General features: G+C 32.0%; 1 protein-coding gene across 1 annotated transcript in view; it reads left to right on the plus strand.

The window, feature by feature from the left end:
- LOC106092768 (fibronectin type-III domain-containing protein 3A) overlaps positions 1-20167 on the plus strand; it is a 587249-nt gene that overhangs the window by 230323 nt on the left and 336759 nt on the right. The window contains exon 3 of the mRNA XM_059366134.1: positions 20011-20046. Within this exon, the coding sequence (XP_059222117.1) occupies positions 20011-20046 (36 nt within the window). The remainder of the gene's footprint in view (positions 1-20010; positions 20047-20167) is intronic.

The raw sequence follows: 20167 nt of genomic DNA on the forward strand, positions 1-20167 counted from the left end.
ACTTTTTGGGCAACCCAATATATTCACTCTGAACGGTCACACACCATGATGACAACGTCATCCTTGTAGCCAAAAAACTTTAACTGTCCTTTTCAACTGTCCTTTCACAAGCTGTGGAAAAATTGGTCAACGCCGACTATATGAAAAATCCGCAATTACTTTTTGGGCAACCAATATGACCTGATATAGCTCCCATATAAACCTATCTCCCGATTTGACCACAATTTTTGTCCGATTTGGCTGAACTTCAGCATGTAGTGTTCTGTTATGACGTCTAACAACTGTGCCGAGTACGGTTGAAATCAGTCTATAACCTGCTATAGCTCTCATATGAAGCGGTCTCTCGACCATCCTTGTTCGGTTCCTATAAACTTGAATTTTTGCTGGTTTGACAGAAGTTTGTCATGTAGAATAAAATTATGCCCTTTGACCAAATTTATTTTGTATAAATTTTTAGCAGAATCCATGGTGGTGGGTTCCCAAGAATCGGCTCGTCCGAACTTTGCGCGCTTGTACTTGTTTCATTACCAATTTCATCAACAAAAAGTTAGAATAATTAAGCTTTCCTATGGGAAAGGTTAGTTTTAGTACCCTTTCCTTTATGAGAGGACAGTTTTAGTATCCTTTCCCTTATGGAGGGGTAGCTTTTGTACTATTTTCATGGGGAGAGTGTAGTTTTAGTACTATTTCCCTTGCAAAAAGGTAGATTTAGTACTCTGACCCTTGGAAGAGGGTAGAGTTAATACCTTTCCCTTGGGAAAAGGTAGCTTTAGTATTTTTATATTCTTTCCCTTGGTAATGAATGGTTCTAGTTTTCTTTCCCTTGGGACAGAACAGTTTTAGTACTCTTTTCATTGGAAAAGGATAGTTTTAGTACCCTTTTCCATGGGGAAGGGAACCCTTTCCTTAAGGTCCGGGTAGTTTTAGTACCGTTTTCCATGGGGTACTATTAGTATTAGTAGTATAAGTACCATTTCCCTTGGGAAAGGGTAGTTTTTGTACTTTTTCCCTTGGTAGAGACTAGTTTAAGTAATATACTAGTTTACAAGTTTAGTACTAAGATTATTTTTAGTACTCTTTCCCTTGGAAAAGCATGGTTTTTGTGCTCTTTCCCTTGAGAAACCACAGTTTTAGTACTCTTTTCTCTTGGGAAAATGGTAGTTTTAGTACTTTTTTTCCTTAGGAAACAATAGTTCTAGTACTCTTTTCCTTGGGAAAGAACAGTTTTAGTAATCTTGCCCTTAAGAAAAAATAGTTTAACTCTACATTCCCTTGGGGAGGGGAGGGAAGTTTTAGTACCTTTTTCCTTTCGGAAAGGAAAGCTAAGTACACTTTCCACAGGGCAGAATAGTTTTAGTACTCTATTTTTAGTAGTTTTAGTACCCCTTTCCATGGGCAGAGTAGACAAGTTTAGTACTAAGATTATTTTTAGTACTCTTTCCCTTGGGAAATGGTAGTTTTTGTGCTCTTTCCCTTGGGAGGGAATAGTTTTAGTGATCCTTCCAATGGGATAGAACAGTTTTAGTTCTCTTTCCCTTGGGAGAGAATAGTTTTAATAATACTTCCCTAGGGAAAGAACTGTTTTAGTACTCGTTCCTTTGGGAAATAATATTTGTAGTGCTCTTTACCTTGGGAAAGGGTAATTTTTGTGCTCTTTTCCTAGGGAGAGAATAATTTTTTGTCATCTCGCCCTTGAGAAAAAATAGTTTTAGTACTCTTTGCGTTGGAAAATATCTGTTTTAGTACTTTTTTTCCTTGGGAAAAGGGTAAGTTTTAGTACACTTTTCTTTTAGTACCCTTTCCCTTAGTACCCTTGCCAAAGTTTTAGTACTCGATCTCTTGGGAATGGGTAGTTTTAATACTCTTTTCCTTGTTAAAGGCCAGTTTTAGTACCCTTTCCCCTGGGGAAGATTAGTTTTATTACCTTTTCCCTTGGAGAAGGTTAGTTTTATTAATCTTTCCTTAAAAACGGTAGTTTAAGTACCCTTGCCCTTGGGGAAGGGTAGTTTTAGTAACCTCTCCCTTGGGAAATGGAAGTTTTAGTACCCCTTCACTTGAGAAAGTATTGTTTTAGTACCCCTTTCCTTAGGAAACGGTAGTTTTAGTACCCTTTCCCTTGCAGAAGGGTAGTTTTGGTATCCTTTCCTATGGGGAAATTTTGGTATCCTTTTTATTGGTGAAGTGTAGTTTTGGTACCTTTCTCTTGGGGAAGGGTAGTTTTGGTGCCCTTTCCCGTTCAGAAGGGTAGTTTTTGTACCCTTTCCTTGCAAAAGGGTAGTTTTGGAACCTTTTCCCATGGAGAAGGGTAGTTTTTGTAATTTTTCCCTTGGGAAAAATTAGTATTGGTATCCTTTAGAAGGGTAGTTTTGGCGCCCTTTCCCTTTCAAAAGAGTAGTTTTGGTACACTTTCCTTGCAGAAGGGTAGTTTCGGTACCCTTTCCCTTGTAGAAGTGTAGTTTCGGTACCCTTTCCCTTGGAGAAGGGTAGTTTTGGTAATTTTTCCCTTAGGAAAAATTAGTATTGGTATCCTTTCGCTTAGTGAAGGGTAATTTTGGTATCCATTTTCTCTTGGCAAAGGTTTTTTGGTCCCTTTCACTTAGAGAAGGGTAGTTTAGGTACCTTTTTCCTTGGGAAGTGTAGTTTTGGTACCATTCCCCTCGGGGAAGGGTAGTTTTGGTACCCATTCCCTTGGGGAAGAGTAATTTTGGTACCCTTTCCCTTGGGGAAGGGTAGTTTTTGTATCCTCTCCCTTGGGGAAGGTTTGCTTTGGTACCCTTTCCCATGGGGAAGGGTAATTTTGGTACCCTTTCCCTTGGGGAAGGGTAATTTTGGTACCCTTTCCCTTGGGTTAGGGTAATTTTGGTAATTCCCCTCGGGGAAGGGTAGTTTTTGTATCCTCTCCCTTGGGGAAGGTTTGTTTTGGTCCCTTTCCCTTGGGGAAAGGTAGTTTTGGTACCTTTTTCTTTGGGGAATGGTAACTTTGGCATTATTGCCTTTGGGGATTGTAGTTTTGGTACCTTTTCCCTTGGGGAAGGTTGGTTTTGGTACCATTTACTTAAAGGAATGGTTTTGGTGCCATTTCCCTTTCGGAAGAGTAGTTTTGGTTCCCTTTCCTTGCAGAAGGGTAGTTTTGGTAATTTTTCCCTTAAGGAAAATTAGTATTGGTATCCTTTCGCTTAGTGAAGGTCAATTTTGATATTATTTTTCTTGGTAAAGGTTTTTTTTTGGTCCCTTTCCCTTGGGGAAGGGTAGTTTTGGTACCTTTTTCCTTGGGAAGTGTAATTTTGGTACCCTTTCCCTTGGGGAAGGGTAGTTTTGGTACCCATTCCCTTGGGGAAGGGTAATTTTGGTACCCTTTCCTTTGGGGAAGGGTAGTTTTTTACACTTTCCCTTGGGGAAGGTTTGTTTTGGTACTCTTTCTCTTGGAAAAGGGTAGTTTTGATACCATTTTCTTTGGGGAATGGTAGCTTTGGCGTTCTTGCCTTTGGGGATTGTAGTTTTGATACCTTTACCCTTGGGGAAGGTTGGTTTTGGTACCATTTACTTTAGGGAATGGTTTTGGTGCTCTTTCCCTTTCGGAAGAGTAGTTTTGGAACCCTTTCCTTGCAGAAGGGTAGTTTTGGTAATTTTTCCCTTAGGGAAAACTGGTTTTGGTATCCTTTAGCTTAGTGAAGGGTAATATTGGTATTCTTTTTCTTGGTAAAGGTTTGTTTTTGGTCCCTTTCCCTTGGGGAAGGGTAGTTTTGGTACCTTTTTCCTTGGGAAGTGTAGTTTTGGTACTATTTCCCTCGGGGAAGGGTAGTTTTGGTACCTATTCCCTTGGGGAAGAGTAATTTTGGTACCCTTTCCTTTGGGGAAGGGTAGTTTTTTACACTTTCCCTTGGGGAAGGTTTGTTTTGGTACTCTTTCACTTGGAGAAGGGTAGTTTTGATACCATTTTCTTTGGGGAATGGTAGCTTTGGCATTCTTGCCTTTGGGGATTGTAGTTTTGGTACCTTTTCCCTTGGGGAAGGTTGGTTTTGGTACCATTTACTTAAAGGAATGGTTTTGGTGCCCTTTCCCTTTCGGAAAAGTAGTTTAGGTACCCTTTCCTTGCAGAAGGGTAGTTTTGGTAATTTTTCCCTTAGGGAAAACTGGTATTGGTATCCTTTAGCTTAGTGAAGGGTAATTTTGGTATTCTTTTTCTTGGTAAAGGTTTTTTTTTGGTTCTTTCCCTTGGGGAAAGGTAGTTTTGGTACCTTTTTCCTTGGGAAGTGTAATTTTGGTACCCTTTCCCTTGGGGAAGGGTAGTTTTTGTACCATTTCCCTTGGGGAAGGGTAATTTTGGTACCCTTTCCCTTGGGGAAGGGTAATTTTGGTACTCTTTCCCTTGGGTTAGGGTAATTTTGGTACCCTTTCCCTTGGGAAACGATAGTTTTGGTACCCTTTACCTTGACGAAGGGCGGTTTAGGTACCATGTTCTTTGGGGAATGGTAGTTTTGGTGTTCTTTTCCTTAGAGATGGTTAAGTTTGGTATCATTTCCCTTAGGGAAGGGTTTTTTTGACACCCTTTCCCTTGGGGAAGAGTACTTTGTGTTCTATTTTCTTTGAGGAAAGGTGGTTTTAGTACCCTTTTCCTTGGGGGAATTGTAGTTATAGTGTTTTTTTTTCCTGGGAGATTGCTAGGTTTTTAACACCACCCTCGTGGAAGGATAGTTTTGATACCCTTTGCCTTGGGGAAGGGTAGTTTTTAAACCCTTTCCCTTGGGGAAGAGTACTTTGTGTACCCTTTTCCTTGAGGAAGGATGGTTTAAGTACCCTTTTCCTTGAGGAATGGTAGTTTTATTACCCTTTTCCTAGGTAAAGAGTAGTTTTAGTACCCTTTTTCTTGGGGAAGGTTAGTTCTAGTACCCTTTTCCTTGAGTAAGGGTAGTTTTAGTACTTTTTTCCTTGGAAAAGGGTAAGTTTAGTACTTTTTTCCTTAGGAAAGGGTAAATTTAGTACCCTTTTCCTTGAGAAAGGGTAGGTTTAGTACCCTTTTTCTTATTAAAGTGAAGTTTCGTGGTGGTCGTGATCGGTTTGCGAGTTATCATTTGTTTTAAGTTTTTTTCTGAATCTGGGTTAAGAGGAGGTTATGCTGATCTCTGCCTCACAATGGCTCCTATGCTCATTTCATTCATTTTTGTTTGCGTTTTTTGCTTTCGAAAAAAATTAGTCTCCCTTGAATTCAACGAAATTTGTCACCAAGCATATAGACCTAAAAAATTTTCTTTTGGTTAACTTTCTTGTCACATTTGCCTGATAAGCAATATTTTCCATTATTGAAATAATTTCTTTTTGGCCATTCTTTTTGGCATTCCTCTTCAATAAAGCCATTTTTTTTTCTTAAAGCATCTGCTTTCGATTCTAATTAATGCCAGTGTGGAACTTGTAGCAAATACCAAATGTTTGGTAATTAAATTCCTTCCTTCATTTGCACTATACATTGCATTAAACTTATCTGGGCGATCAGACGATGCTCTTTGTGGCCCAATATTAATTAATTTCGCTTTTATGAGTCAATATCTCACTTTTGGTCGTCATCAACGCCTCGGCCTAGCGCCTTCTGTCTCCCCTTTAGCCCTAGTTGTGATTTCAATGTAATTTGCAATGTAATGAAATGAGATAACACCACCACTAGCAGCACAACCGTAATCAAAGCCAATATCCTTTTGCTGGTAATGAGCAGCCTGCATAAGCCAAAGGCGAAAAGTGTGTACAAACATGTAAGGGGAGACTTACCATAATTAAAATGACCGCTCAAATAACAAATTGTCAGATAAAAGCCAACATCTGCATAAAAACCCCAAACATGCCAAACGGAGAGGGGAAATTCGTTAAAGTATAGGCAGAGAGTGAGATTTCTTTTCATTTTTAATTAAGCGCAAATATTTCTGGTGTTCATATATTTTTGTTTTAAATTTAAGAAAACTTTTAGTCGACTGCTTTGATATGTTTCTGGAGCACAGGGGATGATCCAACACTTGGCCCTAAAAAAAATATCAGCATCGTGCTCTTCTCTCAAATACCAGTTATTTAAATCCCATATTGGGGTGTTTTGGGGAAGGGGCTGATGCTTAAAATCCATGGTCCAACATTTTGATATCAAATTCGTATTCTACACCCAAATACCTTTATTTAAGCCCCATATTGCGATGGTCAGTAAAAAATAGCTGTTTGTGGGGTATTTTGGGAAAGGGGTGGACCCCCAGAAAATTGGTCCCGAAAGTGGGTATCAATTCTTGCTCTACCCCCCAATTCCTTTCATTTAAGCCTCACATTGACTTGATCGGTAAATATGCCCAATTTAGGGGTGTTTTGGGCAGTAGGGTGATCCCCCAACCGCTAAGCCCTGAAAATATATCAGCAACGTGCTCTATTCTCATGTATTTGAACCCCATATTGCCATTGGCCTCAAAATTGGACATCAAATTCGTTTCCTAATCTCAAATACCATTCACTTAAACCCCTTATTTATAAAAAGTCAGCAAGTATGACCGGTTTGGGGTATGGACCCTTAAGACTATGAATATTGAGCTCCACTGTCTTGAAGACCCAAATTGTCTTGGTGAGCAAATTCGTCCTACTTGAGGGTTGTTACGGTGGTGAGACGTCCCCTTGGCAGTTGGTCCCGAATGTTGATGTAAGATTCATGATCTACTCCCAAATACCCTTCATTTGACCTCCATTTTTCTATAGTCGGCAAACATGACCTGTTTAGGGGGTGTTTTGGGGGATGGGGCGGCCGTTCAGTGACTTGGCTTTGAAAATATATATCAGATTCATGTTGTACTCTAAAATAGCTCTTATTTAAGCCTCATATTGCAATGGTCAGCAAATATTGGGCCCAAAAAATTAATTGCGGATTTTTTAAAAGAAAGTAAATGCATTTAATAAAACTTAGAATGAACTTTAATCAAATATACTTTTTTACACTTTTTTTCTAAAGCAAGCTAAAAGTAACAGCTGATAACTGACAGAAGAAAGAATGCAATTACAGAGTCACAAGCTGTGAAAAAATTTGTCAACGCCGACTATATGAAAAATCCGCAATTACTTTTTGGGCAACCCAATACCTTCCTATTTCGGTGGTGTTATGGGGGTGAGGTGGCCCCATAAACACTTTTCCCGAACATTGATATCAGATATGAGCTTTACTTCCAAAGATCCTTCTTTTGAACCCCATATTGCTATGGTCGTAAATTTGTCCTCTTTGGGGGATTTTTTTGGAGATTGGTGTGGTCCCCCAAACACTTGGTCCGACAATTGGATATCAGATTTGTTTTCTAATCTTAAATACCTTTCATTTGAGCCCCATATTGCCATAGTCAGTAAATAAGTCCTGTTTTGGGGGGGGGTTGTTTTGGGGAAGGGGTGGACCCCCAGAAACTTTGCCCCAAATTTGGATATCAAATCCGTATTTTACTCGCACATACCTTTCATTTGAGTCCCATTTTGCCATGGTCGGTAAATATGTCCGATTTAGGGGAGTTTTGGGGGTTGGGATGGTCCCCCAAACACTTGGTCCGACAATTGGATATCAGATACTTTTTCTAATCTTAAATACCTTTCATTTGAGTCCCATATTTTCGTGATTGGTGTATATATATATTTGGTATGTTTTGGGGTGGGACGCCCACCCTAGGTACCCCATCCGAAATTTGGATACCAAATTTTTATTTTTAGGGTACTATATGAGATCACACAAAATTTCGTATTTTACTCGCACATACCTTTCATTTGAGTCCCATATTGCCATGTTCTGTAAATATGTCGGATTTAGGTGGGTTTTGGGGGTTGGGGTGGTCCCCCAAACAATTCGTCCGACAATTGGATATCAGATACGTTTTCTACTCTTAAATACCTTTCATTTGAGTCCCATATTGTCGTGATTGGTGTATATATATATTTGGTAGGTTTTTGGGTGGGACGCCCCCCCTAGGTACCCGATCAGAAATTTGGATATCAAATTTTTATTTTTAGGGTACTATATGAGATCACACAAAATTACGTATTTTACTAGCACATACCTTCATTTGAGTCCCATATTGCCGTGGTCGGTAAATATGTCCGATTTTGGGGTGTTTTGGGGATTGAGGTAGTCTCCCAAACCTTTGGTCCGACAATTGGATATCAGATACGTTTTCTAATCTTAAAAAGCTTTCATTTGAGTCCCATATTGTCTTAATTGGATATCAGATTTGGATATCAGATTCGTATTTTACACTCACATTCCTTTCATTTGAGTCCCATATTGCCATGTTCGGTAAATATGTCGGATTTAGGTGGGTTTTGGGGATAGGGGTAGTCCCCCTAACACTTGGTCCGTCAATTGGGTATCAGAGACGTTTTCTAATCTTAAAAAGCTTTCATTTGAGTCCCATATTGTCGGATTTGGTGTATATATATATTTGGTAGGTTTTGGGTGGGACGCCCCCCCCCCCCCCTAGGTACCCGATCCGAAATTTTTATACCAAATTTTTGTTTGTAGGTTACTATAAAAGAGATCGCACGAAATTTTGCCTAAATCGCACTACCCATCTTCGATATCTGGGGTTTCTGAAAATTAGGGTATAGGGGGAGAGTCCGCTCCCCCTTCAGTTATCAAAAAATGGACCGCTCCCCCTTCAGATATCAAAAAATGGGGAGAGTCCGCTTCCCCTTCACATATCAAAAAAAGGACCCTATTTTCATCACGGGATCATTATGCACCATCAGTGAAAATTTCAAGAAAATCGGTTCAGCCGTTTGTGGGTCTATAAGGAACACACAAAACAAACAAACACAAATTGATTTTTATATATAAGACAATTTTTGCTTACAAATTGAAATGAAAACATTCGATATTAGTTTTAAGTTTTAATACTAAAGTTCTACATTTTAAATTAAAAAAAAATCTTGGCATAAGGTAACGTTTTTTTTAAAGAAATTTTTAGTGCCCTCAAATTTCGTATTCATTCAACATTTCTTCAGCTTTGAATATATTTTTCAGCTTGTCTGGTGCGTAAAAAACCAATAATGTTCATATCTAGTAGTAGTCTTTCTAGTTTCATCCTCTGTTTTGTTCTCCTCCCTGGCTTGGTGTGATTTTATGTTACGACTTCTATTTTGTTTTAGTTTTCGTTTCACACTCGACACGAAAATCGAAAATGCGCCCATTTAACGGTGATCGACGAATAAATTATCCCATTATTTAAAAGGAAAATGTAACGAATGCATAAAACCCATAAATTATTCATAAAAGAGCTCAATTTCAGATTAACATGATTTCATCAATTGCCCATCAACGAACTTTTTAGATGTATAATTTCAATAGCAAAATATGTGGGTTTGGTGGGGGCCAATGGTGAAGGGTCTCAAAATTGCTATTCAATTCGGAAGGGAAGTGTGGATTTATTTAAATTTGTATAGAATTTAAAGAAAACTGACACTGTTGTATGCATGACAAATAAAAGAACTTAGGAACCTTAGAACGTAACAAGAAACAGCGTTTTATGGGTCTCTATACCAGTGATGGGCACACTACCACTTTTGAAAAGACCAAACTTCATCTGGCAGTAGTCTTTTAAGGCTACGAAGTCTGACCGGAGACTTTAATCTGGTACCACGGGTGTCAGGAGCCCCTGGAACTTCGGTTCCAGCCTGACAACAATGAGGCCCCAGTAGGGAGCAACATGGTGGTTATGGTTTGTACCCATATCGCGGGTAGAGCATAAGCTCGGTGGGGAGTTGCGTTTTCAACCGGGTGCCGTGATCCATAGATCGGTAGGAGTTTTAGATTATGCTCCGCTCCTAACCAAGAAGATGAACACGTCCAAATACGTGGGATCAAATTGGTACTCATGTGTGGGTTACAACATGTGGGGGCGTTGGTAGACGCATTGTATTCACCCTTGGGTCTTGGGCCTCGCAGGTTTGGGCCGTGATGGCAGGCATATGCGTTAAACACGACATTCGTGTTCCGGGCAGTGTGGATTACACCTTACCTTAGCGACTGTTTGATAAAAAGTACTGTACCACTCTTGCTGATAGGGCCATTTGGAATTACGATATCCCTGGTAACAGAAGTTACATAGACTTCTATACGTATGGTTCCAGATCAAACGATCAGGTGGGCTTTGGGGTGTACTCTAAATATCTAGAACTGGTCATATCGAAAAGGTTACCCGACAAATGCAGTGAGTATCAAACAGAGATCCTTGCAATTAAGGAAGTGGTGGTTCTCAGACAGCCATTAAAGAACGTATTTCTGAACACAAAAACCGCCCTCAACTGGCGCAGATCTCTCAACGAGATGGCTGAACAGTTCAAAATTCACCTTATCTGGGTGCCAGGCCACAGATATATCCCAGGGAATTGTAAAGCAGATGAGCTTGCGAAACTAGGAACTACCCTACACATTTCAGGAACACTGGAATCTGTGGGTATGGCTCTAGCGACATGTAAGCTAAGTTTTCAGGTCCAGGCCCGAATGGCAACAAATGATAGATGGTCACAAAGAGGGGGTTGTGGGCATTCCAAAACTATGTGACCTATTCTAGACTTGAAGAGGTCTACTGATTTGCTGTCATTGACAAGAACAGATGTCTCAGTCATTGTGTCCGTCATGAGAGGTCACTGTTTAATTGGAAAACATGCTGACAGACTGAAGGTTGCCAGCAACGGCTTTTGCAGAAGCTATAGGGACATCGAAGTAGAAGAGACTATAGAACCCCTTTTGTGTGTGTGTGTCCCGCACTAGCAGTCAGAAGGAACTGCACTTTAGGTTGTAATTTAGTTGATAAGGTTATCAACTGATTTAGCGGATGTGAACATTCGCAAGTTATTGGGCTTTTTAAAGCGATCTGGATGGTTCAATGGTAGGAACTAGAAGGCATCTTCCTTAATTTAATTTAATTTAATTTAATTTAATTCAATTCAATTCAATTCAATTCAATTCAATTCAATTCAATTTAATTTAATTTAATTTAATTTAATTTTATTTAATTTAATTTAATTTAATTTAATTTAATTTAATTTAATTTAATTTAATTTAATTTAATTCAATTTAATTTAATTTAATTTAATTTAATTTAATTTAATTTAATTTAATTTAATTTAATTTAATTTAATTTAATTTAATTTAATTTAATTTAATTTAATTTAATTTAATTTAATTTAATTTAATTTAATTTAATTTAATTTAATTTAATTTAATTTAATTTAATTTAATTTAATTTAATTTAATTTAATTTAATTTAATTTAATTTAATTTAATTTAATTTAATTTAATTTAATTTAATTTAATTTAATTTAATTTAATTTAATTTAATTTAATTTAATTTAATTTAATTTAATTTAATTTAATTTAATTTAATTTAATTTAATTTAATTTAATTTAATTTAATTTAATTTAATTTAATTTAATTTAATTTAATTTAATTTAATTTAATTTAATTTAATTTAATTTAATTTAATTTAATTTAATTTAATTTAATTTAATTTAATTTAATTTAATTTAATTTAATTTAATTTAATTTAATTTAATTTAATTTAATTTAATTTAATTTAATTTAATTTAATTTAATTTAATTTAATTTAATTTAATTTAATTTAATTTAATTTAATTTAATTTAATTTAATTTAATTTAATTTAATTTAATTTAATTTAATTTAATTTAATTTAATTTAATTTAATTTAATTTAATTTAATTTAATTTAATTTAATTTAATTTAATTTAATTTAATTTAATTTAATTTAATTTAATTTAATTTAATTTAATTTAATTTAATTTAATTTAATTTAATTTAATTTAATTTAATTTAATTTAATTTAATTTAATTTAATTTAATTTAATTTAATTTAATTTAATTTAATTTAATTTAATTTAATTTAATTTAATTTAATTTAATTTAATTTAATTTAATTTAATTTAATTTAATTTAATTTAATTTAATTTAATTTAATTTAATTTAATTTAATTTAATTTAATTTAATTTAATTTAATTTAATTTAATTTAATTTAATTTAATTTAATTTAATTTAATTTAATTTAATTTAATTTAATTTAATTTAATTTAATTTAATTTAATTTAATTTAATTTAATTTAATTTAATTTAATTTAATTTAATTTAATTTAATTTAATTTAATTTAATTTAATTTAATTTAATTTAATTTAATTTAATTTAATTTAATTTAATTTAATTTAATTTAATTTAATTTAATTTAATTTAATTTAATTTAATTTAATTTAATTTAATTTAATTTAATTTAATTTAATTTAATTTAATTTAATTTAATTTAATTTAATTTAATTTAATTTAATTTAATTTAATTTAATTTAATTTAATTTAATTTAATTTAATTTAATTTAATTTAATTTAATTTAATTTAATTTAATTTAATTTAATTTAATTTAATTTAATTTAATTTAATTTAATTTAATTTAATTTAATTTAATTTAATTTAATTTAATTTAATTTAATTTAATTTAATTTAATTTAATTTAATTTAATTTAATTTAATTTAATTTAATTTAATTTAATTTAATTTAATTTAATTTAATTTAATTTAATTTAATTTAATTTAATTTAATTTAATTTAATTTAATTTAATTTAATTTAATTTAATTTAATTTAATTTAATTTAATTTAATTTAATTTAATTTAATTTAATTTAATTTAATTTAATTTAATTTAATTTAATTTAATTTAATTTAATTTAATTTAATTTAATTTAATTTAATTTAATTTAATTTAATTTAATTTAATTTAATTTAATTTAATTTAATTTAATTTAATTTAATTTAATTTAATTTAATTTAATTTAATTTAATTTAATTTAATTTAATTTAATTTAATTTAATTTAATTTAATTTAATTTAATTTAATTTAATTTAATTTAATTTAATTTAATTTAATTTAATTTAATTTAATTTAATTTAATTTAATTTAATTTAATTTAATTTAATTTAATTTAATTTAATTTAATTTAATTTAATTTAATTTAATTTAATTTAATTTAATTTAATTTAATTTAATTTAATTTAATTTAATTTAATTTAATTTAATTTAATTTAATTTAATTTAATTTAATTTAATTTAATTTAATTTAATTTAATTTAATTTAATTTAATTTAATTTAATTTAATTTAATTTAATTTAATTTAATTTAATTTAATTTAATTTAATTTAATTTAATTTAATTTAATTTAATTTAATTTAATTTAATTTAATTTAATTTAATTTAATTTAATTTAATTTAATTTAATTTAATTTAATTTAATTTAATTTAATTTAATTTAATTTAATTTAATTTAATTTAATTTAATTTAATTTAATTTAATTTAATTTAATTTAATTTAATTTAATTTAATTTAATTTAATTTAATTTAATTTAATTTAATTTAATTTAATTTAATTTAATTTAATTTAATTTAATTTAATTTAATTTAATTTAATTTAATTTAATTTAATTTAATTTAATTTAATTTAATTTAATTTAATTTAATTTAATTTAATTTAATTTAATTTAATTTAATTTAATTTAATTTAATTTAATTTAATTTAATTTAATTTAATTTAATTTAATTTAATTTAATTTAATTTAATTTAATTTAATTTAATTTAATTTAATTTAATTTAATTTAATTTAATTTAATTTAATTTAATTTAATTTAGTTTAATTTAATTTAATTTAATTTAATTTAATTTAATTTAATTTAATTTAGTTTAATTTAATTTAATTTAATTTTATTTAATTTATTTTAATTTAATTTAGTTTAATTTAATTTAATTTAATTTAATTTAATTTAATTTAATTTAATTTAATTTTTATTTCTTTATTTACAAAAATGTTTCTTACAATCGATTTTAATCCTCAAATCACTATAAAATTCCCCCTTTACCTTCACTCTCCGTTTCGATTAATTTCCTGAGCATGAACCGCATCCTTTCGTTGTGTTATGTAAACAGTGCATCATGACGTTGTGTTATGTAAACAGTGCATCATGACGTAAGTCGGCAATATTCGTTTGCCTGAACTTCTCGTCTCTTAATCATGGATATCTTTGAGTTAACCGTTGGGCCTGACATGGCAACCGGATGCTGGACAGAGATGTGTGTCATCATCACCCAAAACCATACCTTAACTACAGTACACGACCATAGATGGTGTGTGTGGTATGGTCGTTAGTCACTTGTCAGTTTGTGATTGGTCATGGTTAGCAGAGCGCGCTTTAAGCGGCATGGTATTGCGAAAATTGTCGCCCATGGTAGAGCAATGTGGAATTGCAGTTAGGATCAAAACTCATCTCAATATCAAATGATTGATTAATTTCCCAACTACTTTGTGCCTGAGTATCACAGGCAAGAGGCGCACAAACCCAAAGCCATGGTAATTTTTGGAAATATTGGGTCATGTTGCAGATGCTACTTTTTACTTTGTGCTGGCTGTTTTAGCAGTTTCTAAATCTTTCAATTCCCATGGCTGTCTGTTTAGTGTCATGGATATCGGGTTAGGATATTTGAGAGCACACACACACACACGCACACAAACAATTTGATTGTCGACATTTGTTACCCAAATTTCCACTCATGCGAAACTTTTCTCTTTTTGAGTTGAAAAATCTTTATGAAATGTTCAAAGCAGGCGGAATGAAATATGATAGTAGGAAGAGGAATGAAATGATTTGTAAAGAGCTTTAATTTTTATGAAAGGATAAGGCAAAATGGGAACCACGGCGGCATAAGGATTAGTATGCTTGCCCATGACGATGGGCAAACACCTGTGTTACGGGCCGAATTTTTGAACACAATGATGGTGACAGTTAAGCAAACATTGTGAATCTAACTTTTGCTCAGTGTGAGTTTACTGGTCCCAAAGGATATACCCATATTCATAACTCACTATTGCCATGGTGAATGCTGAATTTGTGGTCCAAGGAAATATAAAATGTTTGAAGTGCCAAGTACTATAAGAGGATTTCCGTGCACTTTTGTCGATTCACATTTCTGCCTGCCCCAATGATGACCTCTTCTTTAAACTTTTGGGGTCTTCCTCAAGTAGCAAACTGTCAATTAGTACGTTGAAGTTATGTTATTTTCATTGAAGTTAATCTCACTTTGTGGCATTTTTCGAGGTTTTCTATTCATGTGCCCATGTGAAAGCTTTCAGCTGTTGCTTTTTTTTCGCCAGCTACACGTACCATATACATGTTCATCATAGAACATTGCCATTTTTTCCTCGTTGGGAGGGCTTGTACTTGCTGGTGCGTTTTTTTTTTTTTTTGCGGCATGCACAAACCTTACCTGTCGTTTTATCTATTTGGGTTCTTTATGACGTTGTTACTTTTTTCCGAGTTGCTATTCTTTTGAAATTCTCTTTAGGCGTTTACCGAAAGCAAACATGAATGAAAACAATTTTTTCCTTTCGTTGATTGTCTATTATAGATTATGGGGCTTCTTCTTTCAGTTGGCTTCAGTTTTCTGTGAAATTTAATAGAATTCTGTTTTCCACAAATTACCTGAAATCTGTTGAGTTCACCTTAATACCCTATAGAGACTTTGGTGTTTGTTTTAATATCCTGCTGATTTATCAAATTTCAAGGGCATTTTTTTAATATAAAGTTTAAAAATAGAAATATAAAAATAGAAGTGACAGGATGATTCAGCCCTCTATTGTGGTGTTTGTCAGTGTATCCCTCTATCTATCTGCCTACCTATGTCAGATTGTGTACATGTCGCAATTTTCATTGGATCATCTAAAATAAAATAAAATAAAATAAAATAAAATAAAATAAAATAAAATAAAATAAAATAAAATAAAATAAAATAAAATAAAATAAAATAAAATAAAATAAAATAAAATAAAATAAAATAAAATAAAATAAAATAAAATAAAATAAAATAAAATAAAATAAAATAAAATAAAATAAAATAAAATAAAATAAAATAAAATAAAATAAAATAAAATAAAATAAAATAAAATAAAATAAAATAAAATAAAATAAAATAAAATAAAATAAAATAAAATAAAATAAAATAAAATAAAATAAAATAAAATAAAATAAAATAAAATAAAATAAAATAAAATAAAATAAAATAAAATAAAATAAAATAAAATAAAATAAAATAAAATAAAATAAAATAAAATAAAATAAAATAAAATAAAATAAAATAAAATAAAATAAAATAAAATAAAATAAAATAAAATAAAATAAAATAAAATAAAATAAAATAAAATAAAATGAAATGAAATGAAATGAAATGAAATGAAATGGAATGAAATGAAATGAAATGAAATGAATTGAAATAAAATAAAATAAAATAAAATAAAATAAAATAAAAAAAAATATAAAATAAAACAAAATAAAATAAAATAAAATAAAATAAATTAAAATAAAATGAAATAAAATAAATAAAGATAAAATAAGATAAGATAAAATAAAATAAAACAAACTTAAACAAATTACAATTAAATAAAATAAAACAAACTTAAACAAATTACAATTAAATAAAATAAAATGAAAAAAATAAAATAAAATAAAAAAAAAATCAAACAATATAAAAAATTAGAATAAAATAATATAAAATAAAATGAAGAAAATAAAATAAAAAAAAAAAAATAAAATAAAATAAAAATGTAGGAAATGCGGCTAGCTATTGACTGATATGGACCGTACTTGTCATTATAACAAATCGAGAAGTAATTGCGATTTTTAGAAACTCAAGACCAAAAATCTGTAGATCGGTTTTACTGGCAGCTATATCAGGGTGTGGACCATTTTAATAGAACTTGGCGCAACTTTTGGGAATCAAAAAACAAAAAAAAACAAAACGTCACGTACAAAATGTCAGCCATATTGGATAAGCTTTGCGCCTCTAGAGGCTCAAGAAGTCGAAATTAAAGATCGGTTTATATGGCAGCTATATCTGGAAATTTACCAATTTTGGAAGTTAAAACAAAACGTCACATGCAAAAATTCAGCCAAATCGGATGAGAATTTGGCCCTCAAGGAAGCTCAAGAAATCGAATCGGAAGATCAGTTTTTATCAGAACTATATCAAAACATGAACCGATTTGGTCCATTTAATATCTCCACCTACCTACTTTAGTAAGAAAAATTTGTTTTAAATTTCAAGCGCCTAGCTTTACTTGTTCGAAAGTAAGCGTGCTATCGAGTCGGACTTTTGATCGACTCATGATTTCTATAGACGGACAGCCATGTCCGCCCTAGGCATGGTCCAAATATGAAAATAATTTATATTCGTATATAACTCTCAAATATCTTTCATTGGAATCCCAAATTATCTCGCTTGGGATAAATGTCCATTTGGGAAATCATTTTGGGGTGGGGCGAATCGCCGAAAATTGACCCAAATTTTATATAGGTTTCGTATTCTACTCTCAAGTACCTTTCGTTTGAATCCCATATAGTCCCGATGGGCTTATATGTCCGTTTCGGGTGGTTTTTGATGTCCTTGGACTGGACCACAAATTTGTTTTAAAAGTTTCTTATTCTTGCCCAAAAAGTAATTGCGGATTTTTCATATAGTCGACGTTGACAAATTTTTTCACAGCTTGTGACTCTGTAATTGCATTCTTTCTACTGTCAGTTATCAGCTGTTACTTTTGGCTTGCTTTAGAAAAAAAGTGTAAAAAAGGTATATTTGATTAAAGTTCATTCTAAGTTTTATTAAAAATGCATTTACTTTCTTTTAAAAAATCCGCAATTACTTTTTGGGCAACCCAATACTTCCAATTACCTTCCGTTTGATACCCATATGGCCGCAATTGGTAAATGTCATTTTTGGGCGGTTTTTTTGGGGTGGGGCGGGCCCCCCGACACGTGAGGCCGAATTATTATGTCAAGTTCGTATTGTACTTTTGAATTGCTTTTATTTGACACCCATATAGTCCCTAACGGTAAACATGTCCGTTTGGGTGGGTTTTGAGGTAGGCCGTCTCCCACGGTTATTTGACCGCAAAGTTTTAACCAATTTTGTGGTTTCGGGTTGCCATAAGGCAGCATACAAAATTTCACTTTAATCGATGCACTCATCTCCGAGATCTGGCGTTTTTGAAAATTGTGGTTAGGGGGAGGGTCCGTCCCCTCTCTCGCGAATATCATAAAAAGAAATGAAATGAATGACAGGCGGGCTCAACTCTACCATATGTGAAAATATCATAAAAAAATAGGTTCAGCCGTTTTTGAGTCTCTTCGGAACTAGCAAAAAAAACTCAACACTTTCATTTTTATACAACAGATGAGGTCGCAGATCAATATTTTGAGGTATTACAAGTGTGTATTCGTATTCTACTCTTCAATACCTTTCATTTGATACCTATATAGTCCTTATCGGTAAACATGTCAATTTGGATGGGTTTTGAGGTAGGGCGTCCCCCACGGTTATTTGACCGCAAAGTTTTTAACCAATTTTGTGGTTTTGGGTAACCATAAGGTGGCATACAAAATGTCACTTTAATCTATACACTCATCTCCGAGATCTGGCGTTTTTGAAAATTGTGGTTAGGGGGAGGGTCCGCCCTCACCCCTCTCGAGATATCATAAAATGAAATATCCTATTTTCACAGGCCGGCTCAATTCTACCATCTGTGAAAAGTTTATTAAAAATTGGTCCAGCCGTTTTTGAGTCTATTCGGAACAAGCAAACAAAGCTCAACACTTTCAGCTTTATGTAATGGATGGGGTCGCAGATCGATATTTCGAGGTGTTGCAAGTGTGTTAAGAGTTATGGTATGGTCATACGAAGACACCGCCGGCATGCAAACCGTAACCAAGTAGTTATTTTTTGTGGATGAATTGTTGATGAGCATGGTGCGGTAGCGTTGTTCATTCACCGTAAGATGACGATTGGCCTCACAGACAAAGAAGTATGGCTCAATGGCGCTGTCGGCATGCAAACTGAACCAAACAGATAATTTTTATTTTTATTGATTAAGTGTTGATTCGTTAAGCTCATGTGGATTTTTATCTGAACAATAACTCATATTTTGCTTATTGGCGATTCCATTGAGCAAAAAAAAGTGGAGTTAACGCTTTTAAAGCAGCTGTCACCAACTCTGAATTTCGGAAGTTGATTTTTATGATTTGCAGACGTAGTTCCTTTGTGAACTTTACCATGATGGAAATATCGAGTTTACTGAAGAAATTATCAGTGCCCATATCCAAGCCAAAAGTAATTAGTGAGCATGGTGCGGTGGCATTGTTCACTCATCGTAACATGACGATTGGCATCGGCGATGAAGATGTATGATTGAGTCATCCAGGTCCATACCATCTAATTTAGGCTAAAACAATCGGTGAGCATGGTGCGGTAGCGTTGTCCATTCAAGGAAGCGTGACAATTGGCATCTTCGACGAAGAAGTATGGTCCAATGAGGACGACGGCATGCAAACCGCACCGAACAGTTATTTTGCGTGGATGAAATGTTGATTGATGGAGCACATGTGGACTTTCACCTGATCAATAAAGCATATTTTAATTATTGACGAACCCAATAAGCCAAAAACAATGGGGTTAACGTACGTTGGTATTCTGGACGAAGAAGTATGGGCCAATGACGCCGCCGGCATGCAATCCGCACCAAACATTTTTTTTTTGTGAATGAGGTGTTGATTCGTTAAGCTCGTGTGGATTGTCACCTGACTGATAACGCATATTTTGCTTATTGACAAACCCACTAAGTTAAAAAGGAACGCTCTTGAAGCAGCTGTCACCCGCTTTGAATTTCGGTAGTTAATTTTTATGATTTGCAGACGTTGTTCATTTGAAAACTTAACTATGATAAAAATATCGAATTGACAGTGACAGTTCGATCATTAGCGTAAGAGTGCGATTACAAATTAAATTAAAAGTAGTCAATTCCCTATTAAAAACCCTTTACTTATATATTCTACGTTGTGGGAATCTAAAGTTTGTCTCGGCCAAACTTAATCTCATTTCTCTCATTTATATTATCTAATATTTTGTTTATTTTTTTTTTTAGGTATGTGCCCAGAGAACTACAACGATGTTTATAATGGTAAGTCTCACAGATTTAAAAATTTTGAATACAAAACAATATAAGATTTGTAAACTCAAGTCAATATTTGATGTCAATCCACAAGAGCCATAATCTAATATCTGCAAGAATTTGATGGTGC

Source organism: Stomoxys calcitrans, chromosome 3, assembly GCF_963082655.1.
Source record: "Stomoxys calcitrans chromosome 3, idStoCalc2.1, whole genome shotgun sequence".
Lineage (NCBI taxonomy): Eukaryota > Metazoa > Arthropoda > Insecta > Diptera > Muscidae > Stomoxys > Stomoxys calcitrans.